This window comes from Cantharellus anzutake (genome assembly GCF_015039405.1).
Source record: "Cantharellus anzutake strain C23 chromosome Unknown EI90scaffold_175, whole genome shotgun sequence".
Taxonomy (NCBI): Eukaryota; Fungi; Basidiomycota; class Agaricomycetes; order Cantharellales; family Hydnaceae; genus Cantharellus; species Cantharellus anzutake.
The window spans coordinates 106,535-116,460 of NW_024067125.1; the positions used below are offsets into that span (position 1 = coordinate 106,535).

General features: G+C 47.8%; 1 protein-coding gene across 1 annotated transcript; it reads right to left on the bottom strand.

Moving 5' to 3' along the window:
- Window positions 1–3,174: 3,174 nt before the first annotated feature.
- EI90DRAFT_3022806 (uncharacterized protein) lies at window positions 3,175–3,834 on the bottom strand (the record flags this gene model as incomplete). The annotated part of the gene is made up of 5 exons (XM_039057815.1): window positions 3,175–3,274; window positions 3,330–3,361; window positions 3,410–3,512; window positions 3,555–3,615; window positions 3,768–3,834. 5 exons carry the CDS (start codon window positions 3,832–3,834, stop codon window positions 3,175–3,177), a joined length of 363 nt encoding a protein of 120 aa, XP_038908199.1.
- Between the last annotated feature and the right edge of the window lie 6,092 nt (window positions 3,835–9,926).

Consider the following 9,926-nt stretch of genomic DNA (forward strand, 5'->3'; position numbering starts at 1 on the left):
ATAGCGGCCCACATCGGCGACCATCGGTGCCGACCCCGGATCAGTATCTAACACCCACGCGAAACAAATTTCCAGAGATGGTCGATTGATATCACCTCCTTTCTCTCGATCTTGATGACACGGTTAAACCACATGCCATAATCCTTGAATGTCGCCTGGAATGTGCTGTCGCGTTCTGTGGGCCCGCCCTTCATGGGCCAAGATGTCGGCCCGGATTGGAGAAGCCTCTCATGGTTCGACGCCGGAAGTAAGGCCTCCACGAAGTTGACCACAGACACCCATCTTCCACCACTGACTGCCCATGCTGCGTCGTGATCAGTAGGGCCCCAATTAGTTCGCCACGCTGCCCACGGTCGATACAGTTCAAATCCGAATGGTTCGCCAGATGGTACACCGCGTTCCTCTGCGTATCCCTCATCAGTTGGTAGGCGGCCTCAGCCAGAAGCGGCTCGGATCCAGAAATAGTGATCAATTTTTCGAATCCAGCAGTTGCTGTGATGCAGAGTCGCACATGCTGTTCAACCTGTACAAGGCTTACGGCTCAAGCTGAGATGTCCATGTTGAACTCCAGCGCGAAACGTGTGGAGAGGCAAGCCAGGTGCCAGCCGAATCACCATCTCTCAGCCCAATCGGCCCGTTCAGCAGCTTTTGCTTCACGTAATCCATGATCACTGGCTCTAGTTTGAGTCACAGCGGCAGCTTGTCCCAACAAGCCCCGAATCTGCTCGAGGTGGTAAGAAAGTGGCACCCTAAAGGGACGACTGGGGTGGGGTGGACATACAATGGACAACCAAGATGGGAAATCCAACCGATTCCTACCACTCTGGAAATTGCAACGGTATCCTCCAATGCCGGGTATGCGAGGTCGTCAAATTCAGAAATTGGATTCAGGGGATGATAGTCGGGTTCCCTGGGCCAGGAGGAAGGATCGAAATGAATCTCTGGGGAGAATTTGTGGAAGTGCCCCGCTGTCGAAAGAAAAAGCGAGAATATCGGAAAATCTTTAATTTGTCGTAGAATTCGACGCAACTCCGAGAACAAATTCCAGTCTTGCCTGTCTGGTTTATCGGTGAGGACATGGGCCTTGTCGAAAGCGAGGATGACCAGAGGTCGTCGTGGACCTTGATCAGAATCTAAAATATTGTGTTCGTCTATGAAGTGACAGAGGCTTTTTCCTGCATCTTGTGGGCCCTCTCCTCCTTCTTGTTGTCCCTTGCATCCTAAAACATACCGGCCATATTCAAGTTCACTTCTGTCACTGACCCATGCACTGTTTTCCGCAAACTTGAGAAAAGAGTCATTCTCACAAAAACAGCGATGGACGAGAAACTCACCTCCTTGGCCAACTTGATTACCTCATCATAGAAAGATTCTCGATGGAGGCCCGAAGCATTATGTGATTGTCCCATGACCATATACTCGCGGAAGGCAGATGCCAACTTCCTTTGCCGATCTACAACCAATGACCCGTAGTCTTTCCTGAAAAGTGGTTCTTTTGACAATCGTCGAGCACCAAGACTTGGTAACTTGGCAATATCTGTAGAGCCATTAGCAAATTATCCAGTGAGCAGTCAGAAGATAATGACCTTGTTTCTCTGACGCGATGATCTTCAGTCTTGTGAGAGTGACCACTAAGAGAGAATACATAAATCCAAATAGCCTCTTCTGCACAGTATTCCTATCGCCTATCTCAGAAACAAGCCAATCGCGTAGTTTCCGATCAGGAGGAGGCATTCCTATAGGGTTCGGATTGTAAACAAGCCATACATATGAAGAAAAAAGCAGAACGGAGAACCTTCGATTCCTGGACGTAAACAAATAGGCACTGTGATAATTTCCGTCCCAAGCTGGTCCACCATACGAGACTTGCCGGTTCCAGATGAATTTATGATACTCGTTAGCCTCGCATAGGGAGATTTGTGCCTGTCCCTGGCAAGGTGGTCTGCGATACTCTCGAAAAGTACGTTGGCAGAGTCGCCTTTGAATGTAGTGCCCCACGCTTGTGTGGTGGCTGTTATGGTTATGCAAGTCAGAGAAGATCAGTAAAAAGTGAATTCACTGCGCACCCAAAGCCATGCTCAAATCGTAAGCGGTCTCTCGCTCAGGCTTTAGGAATGCTTCTTGAGATAGAACATGATAATCAGGTGCTTGGCGTCAAAAAAGGCAGAAAGCAATGCACCGCTTTTGAACAAATCACTCCAGGGAACCTGGTTGTTTCCCATACTTCCCAGCAGGTTGATAAGTTCCTGCTCTGCATTGCTTCCAGGCTTAATGTAAGCCTTGAATTCGTCCTCGTTTCTAAGACGGTCCTTCATTTCCGGACCCCCGGCCTTGTTGACGGCCTTGTGGACGGCATACCAAGCATGGTCCAGGCGCTCCCGAATCTCATCGATACTATCATCGGGTTGAAATCCTCGCGGAAGATATCGACAAGCACTGTCAATATCCTCCTCCAAGGGCGACTTAGTATTTGTGGGCTCAGATTGATGCGGTGCAGATGGACCTCCAGGCGTTTGTTGAGGGATCCAGCTGGTGGACATGAATATTTTCTTTTTTTGGGGGAGCATGGTTTGGGCCGGAGGGGAGTGTAAGAAACTAGCACTGAGAAAAAAAATTCCATGAGAAAATCCTCCGTGAAGTAGGATTAAAGTCCCACTGAGATACAGGATTTTGTCTAAATTTTCCATGTTGGAAAAATCCTGCTGCCGTACATGATTGTGACCAGAATCCTGTCAAAAAGTCCTGCTGAATAACAGGGAATAATCCTTTTATCATGTAATTATCCGTAATAATATCCTAGGAAATCATGCTCAAAAGCGGGTCAAATCTTGTCTAATGACAGCTTATGTCTGACTGGATGAAGGATTATATATTGACTAGTCGACACGATGATATGGGACAATATGACTGGAGCGCCGCAAAAACATAATGAAATGACAATCAAAAGTGAGGGGTCATAAAGTTGTTGCAGTGTCAGGAACTTGAACAGCGAAAAAGTTGAGGCGAACAACGGGGGGTCAAGAGTGCCGTGAGCGTTGTTGGAGAAAAGCATAGGGGTGAGGTTCAGGGCGACATATTATACTGCGGTTTGCCTAGCACCGTTACTAGTGAGAAGCGCATGGTGAGATGTTAAGCACTCACCTGTACATGTTGGATTATGAGTCTTGTCACCGTTCAGGCAACATGTCCCATGCACAGCGCTAGCGTGCAACATCCCAAACATGCGACACTGCCTTCCCGATTGGTCCGTGCACCAATCACCTTGTAGCATGGCCTAGATACAAAAAGCGCCATAGTTAAATGCAATAATAGTCAACTTTGGTACTTACTTTAGTCCCTTGTTATCTCGCGAGTGCAGCCGCTGATCACCACAGTCTACTCATAACAACAGTACGTGGTAAGAATGTACCCAGTAATGGTTGGCCACCTTGCGATTTCTTGCCAATGCCCTAGTACCAGTGACAGGTTTTGAGATCGAAGCGACAAGTTGGGGGAACCTGATGGTATCTGACCTGAAGGTCATCAGATTTGATAATATGAGAGGGCTTACGCACATTATGGTCAATCTCAGAGCCGCATGGCATTGGAATCGGCCCTGGACGCGTTTCTTTGACTCTAGTCGGTTTTTGAAGACAAAAAAACAGTTTAAGTAACTCCTTACACGTGTTAACTTCTGCCAGGAGCTCTACCCATATTATGAAGATGGCACAGTCATGGCACGAATGTGAACCACACATAAGTGCATTGTTCCAAGAGAAAGGGCACACCTTCATGTGCCGCTTCTAGGCTCCCCTGCCCCCGATCAATTGCTCGCTTCTGGCTAGATTGAGGCATGGTAAGTGAGTTGTGTTCACGGAGGGATTGAAGTAACCCGAGGGCCAACATAAACAACACCAAACACACCGACACAACGCGTCGAAGTCCCAACTCCCTCAGTTGCAACATCCCATTACTATTGGGCCTCTGCTACTCTGCTTCCAGCATTTACATCTATTAATAGGCCCAAACTAAGGCCTCCATCATTCCTATGGACGACAGCTTCTCTGGAACGCCACAACTCGTAGATGCCCGCTAGCATTTTTGTATTCCCCTAAGTCCAACCCGAGGCGCCCTTTTGGCTCGTGGCCTCATGATTGTTGTGAAGTGATTTTGCGGCGAGTTGCTATATCTTTTGGAAGACCTTCTGGGCGCTTCGGGCTCGATCGATGAGGAGTGGAGTCTGTGACGATGGGGCTTCTTCGTGCAGTCCCTTTGCATTGATGTGAATGGATCTTGAGGGTTGGATGCGCGAGTTTTGGTTAATTGGTCGATTTTAGGTGCGTTCACGTTGTTGTTTCTGGCTTTCGTCTCCCACCTGAGTCGCCATTCTGACGTTCTGTGACGCCCTTAGATTCATTTCCTACACCCCATTTCCCCTTGTCATCGATTTCCACCCCGACATGTTTGCTACTTCCTGTTTCGAAAAACTCAACATCGCATTCCTTCGCAACTTGCACTATCTTTTTGGGGGGTTTCAGGGACATGAGCGTGAAGAGCCGAAGAGAAATGAGGCTTGGCCTCCTTCCAAAGTCAACGTTGATATCAAAATGCGCTGTAATCGCAAAACCAGACATGATGTAATTTCTGAACTAGCATATTTAAAAACAGTTTCATACGTCGAGGTTGTGGATCTAGATGCTGCGTGTACCGTTGTTGGTCGACTCAGGGTTGGGGAGGTGGATCCATGTGGGCAGTTGTAGATCGCAGCGGATCCTTGAATATATGTCATAACATGCGTTACAAGATAGTAATATTATGGCTGAAAATTATAGCGTATACAAGTTTTGATGATAAAATCCTCCTTGTGCAGGATTTTAGATAGCCTGGAACCGCAATCCTGTCATGCAGCAAGATCGACGGAAAATCCTGTCACGGAGAATCCTACCCCTTGCCAAGATTTTCTACGAAATCCTCACGTCCGCATGATTTTGTCATGGAATCTTTTTCCTCAGTGCTAGCGACTTGTAAGCGCTCAGTTCAACGACAGTGTAACTAAAATGGATTTCAACTTTACTTAGCGGTAAGCACTAGATATTTACAGGTCTCCTTAGTAAGTCACCAAGACAAGAACAAGTATCTCACCTCAGTTCACGACAGTGTAACTGAGGAGAGAGAAAGATATCGCGACGAGTGGCTTTCAAGCCTACAACGCCGCCTTATCGATAAGAAAGATGAAACGGGAATAGCGGAAGATCCGTTGAATTACTTAAATGGGGGTTGGGCAATATCTACATCTAATATCCTATATCTCTACACTAGAGGCTAGTTACCTTCCTATCTTATGTCTCAGGATTCAGCGCTCCGGAACCAAACGTGGGGTCAAGTCGCGTTTTGGTCCGTTTGCGGCTTATCCAACGCGAACAATACGCATATTCAATTTGAACTTTGTAGTTACACTGTTTGTTAGAAGGGTTCTCCTCAAACTGAACGACTGAACTTGCAGCACAGCGCTGCAAGCTTGGCCATCCAGTTTAAGGGAACTCTCATAACAAAAGTAGCCTAGTTTTCAATCCGGGTCACTTAGTGTTTTTGTACGATATTACCGTTAGTTGCACGCTTCGCTAGTTTTATCGCTGCGCTCAGAAAGTAAGAAATTTTGATGGCACGCACGACTTGGTGAGAGGAACCAACAACACCCATAACACGCATTCAAGCACCAGAGATGAGTGTTAATTATGATTTAAAAAAAAAGCTGGTTGTCGTCACCGCACCAACGCACTTCAAGACAGAGAAGACAGAGACGTGAGCACACATACACACAGACGTTGCTCTCTCTCTCCCTCAAAGGGGCCTCGAAAAACTGCGCACAGGGACGACAGGTGCCCTCTTTCCTCCAACCTTCTCGCTCGCTTTCCCCTCAACATCGCTCTCCATCCTCGCCTCATCCACAACCTCAAGCCACTCTCCCAACTCAGTCCAAAACTCCTTCTGCATCCTCGTCCCTCTCCAAAGAGGCATCAAACTCAAATGCGTCGTGTCGGGCATATAACAAACGTTCCATATACCCGGTTTCGGTTTCGATTTCGGCATCGCTGCAGCCGCCTGTGTGCCGGGGACGAATGGGGAGGAAAGTGGGGGTGAAGTGGGGGTTCCAAAGTAGAAAGGGTTTGGATGTGGATTTTGGATGGATGAGTGGTGAATGCAATGTGAAGGCGAACAATCGCCTGGATGAAATTGACTATGCATATACATGCCCACCGTAAGAAGAACAAAAAAGGAAAAAAAAATTGACGTGACTGTCAACCACACGAAACAACAATTAAGTCCAAATCTTTAATGCTCACCTAAAGAGAGGCACCACTCCATCATTGGCATAGTAATCCTCCGAAAGCTCCACCTTGGTACCCGTTCGCCCATGCCAATTCTTCCTCCCCACACCTCCTTCCAAATCTCTCTCCCTGACACAAGCCTCATTCCCATCCAACACCCCGCATCCAAACATCGTCCCTTCCTCCTCTTCCTCTACCTCACTCCTACCCAACTCCCTACTGTTCCCAGGTCCGCTGTTCCCACAACTACGCGCTTTCACCACACCAGCACAAGACGATCGTGACCGAGGTTTCATAAACCACGGAACTGGTCGAATAGACCCGTAGTCAAAGTCCCCCAATAGGTGAGCAGAGAGATAAATGAATATCGACTCTAAAATGTTCGACTTCCACGAGCAAACGTGACGCGTCGTTTCAGGACTGGCTCGTTGTGTCTAAGATATGGCGTCAAACAAACAAACAAAAAAGATTTCCGCGTTGCATCAGCCAGGAGATGGGAGACGATGACACCACAATAAGCAAAGAACTCACCATACAAGCAACATAAGACCGATAATACGTCCTCGACTCTTCCTTCCCCTTGACCCCTTTACCCCTCGACCCATTCCAAAATCGTTCCCACTCAACAGGGCCCTCATACGTCGCATCGAAACTAATCACATCTTTCCTCTCCCCCCAATCGCTCCTCCACATTTGCTTCAAATACTCCCAGAACGAAATCTCCGTCATCGTCATTCGGCGTGCGTCTCGATGCCAATCGGGTAGAGGGATCCACGATGGGATCAATGGAGCAAAGTATGAGAGGGTATGTACGGAGCGGACGATGAAGGAGTTTACCTGGATATTGAGATTCGTTAACGAGTGAAAAGGGGAAAGAAAGATAAATAAAACTCACGGAGAAATACTCGATTTCAGGCGCACACTTCCTATCCTCACCAATAATATACGCGAATCCCGTCCCCTTAAACGGAGCGCTAACAGCCGTTACGCTAGCCACCATATCAGGATGAATGCCATTCTCAAACCCAAAATGCCCTTCATTGATCAACTGCTGCATGACCGTCACGGTCGTCCCTCCCAACGAATGTGTGACGAAATGAATGGGATTCGATCTTGACCAAGATGGATAAGATCCCGTTTGGTAATGACGTCCGTATCGAGAGTGGAAGGAGGATTTAGCGTGGACGTAACCGTAGTCGACTGTACCGCCTTTGATGGAGTAGAAGAGTTCACAAGCTCGGTCATGCATTGAGGAGACGGGTCCTACTCTGTTTGGGATTAGGATTAGTAAAAGAGAAGAGTCCGAACGGAAAGGAAAAAAGCCTTGGTTGTTGTTGTTGTTTTCAAGGGATGACAGTGACATACCTTGCGAGGATGAATTTCCGATGCTCTTTCCTACCAAGAGAATTCCGATAGGCATTTAGGTACTTGTCGAATTCACCCCATAATCGACGATGGAAGAATGAGAAGAAACCCTGTTTTACGGTGAATTCCGAGGTCGTGTGGTTGGACGGACGGATGGTCACGGTTATGAAACGGCGTTGGGGGTTGTAGCCCAGGAGCGAGAACCGATAGAGTTGAAAGCCGTGGATGTCGGAACGTCGGTTCAAAGCGAACGGCACATGTGTAAAATGCGGTCACACGAAAAAAAGGTTTTTCCCCAGTCAGCAAAAGAGCTCACAACAAACACGCGTCGGAACACGAAAAAGCGCGCGGTCCAACTGCTGAGGAGCAATTGAAACGTACCTCTACGATAACGAGCGGTGGTAACTCCTGTGGACCAGTGGGATGATCCTCATCCCCAATCTCACTCTGGTCTCGTTCTTCCATGCTCACTCGTTCTAACCCATCGAGTTCCTCAACTCCACCACCCAATTGACCATCACTCCGAGACTCAGCCGCTTCGATAAGATCATCCAAATACTTTGTCAACGCTTCCTCACGCGTTGAATCATCCCCATGTAAATGACGAACGTTGTTGCTACCACTCCGCAAGGAAGTATTAATGGATGTTATTGAATGTGAAGGGGAGAATGGTGAAGAGAATCCTGATGAGAAGGACGATGATGAAATTGAGGAAGGAAATAAAGATGAGGAAGGAGGTAGTGAAGCTGAGTATAATGGAGTGCTAATGTCGTCCGAGTTGGTTGTAGGCGATTGCATAGTTTAGTTCTACGAGTGCGTTTAGGTAGACGGTCTCTAGTCGGGTCGTAAAGTATAATAGTGAAGGGATAAGGTAGAGGCAAGAGGCAAAACTGCCTCCACAGTCGAGGGAGCAGGCAAGGGGAAGCGCGTGGGCACATATATAAACAAGGGGGTCATGAATGAATGGATTGGGGATTGGGGAAACGGGAAATGGCTATTATACAAGGCGAATTCTTCGCTTGATTTCATATGCGATGCTCGTTTCAAAAAGGAAAGCCATGTTGTGGCCCCTTTCAACTCTTACCCATGGACATAAGGGGGGGGGGATCTCGGGTCTCATGCTTGAGCACGAAAAAAGAAAAGATCACGGATCTACTACAACTGGGCTGCTTTGCTTGTCAACGTCAACAGAGAGAGAGAGCGAGAGAGAGAGAAAGACCGGAGGTAATGTCCCGTGTAAGGCAATTTATCTTGCATACATAATACGGCGTCGTGAGCACATGATGAAGTAATTCAGCAGCACCGGAATCATGTGCCCTTCTCCCAAGCGGTTTTGGACAAAATGGACAGCCTCATGACGCATCCACCACGCCCAATTGAATTGACAAAACACTAGTACTCTGTCCGTCCTTCCCCGCCATCGTCAGAAACTCGGGTTCACGAGGTACGTACAAACGTCCCATCACCGCTATACTTCTCTCTCCCTCCCCCAACGCCCTGGTAAATCACAAGCTTTCCTCCTATCCATTATACCCACACATTCCAACCCGAACTTTCACGAGATTCTTTCCGGTGCTTCACAGCTTTTTGTCCATATCAGAACGTCCAATCCTCTCCACATAGCCCCCCTGCAACCCGTCACCGTACCCATCGTATGCGTAACAACCGTTGATACTGCAGTATAGCACTGGTGTTCATGCATCGATTCTACCTCAATTGCCTCGCACCTCCGTCTCCGCTGATCAAAATCAATGCGGCTTCCTATAATTTGGCATATGACAGAATAATATTATTAATATTATCACTCAAACCCCTTATGTATGCACTCAAGAACGCAAAGGGGGGCCCTTTCTTCACCGGAAAAGCCCCTGCCTCCCCAGCCACTTTTTACCCCCAGTTGTCTTATGAATTCCCCTTGACATTCCATGACAACACCCAGCTGTGTATACCTGTCACTACCTAATGTGCACAATCACCACGCGTACCCTCTCCTCCCTACATAACACATGCACGACCGTTATGGAAAAAGAGCCTCGCCACGGCCACACCATCTCCGATCAGTTCCCCGTCTTCCCCCTTAACTACACACCCCCTATTCCCTGTGTCACATATTACCCAATGCCATGGAGCAGACGATACAGCAGTGCCTACTATAACCACACATATATGTGTAAAGTATACCACCGACGTAATCGCTAGAGCTTAAACTACGCACACACACATATATCTATACCCCAATATGTTAGAGCTCCC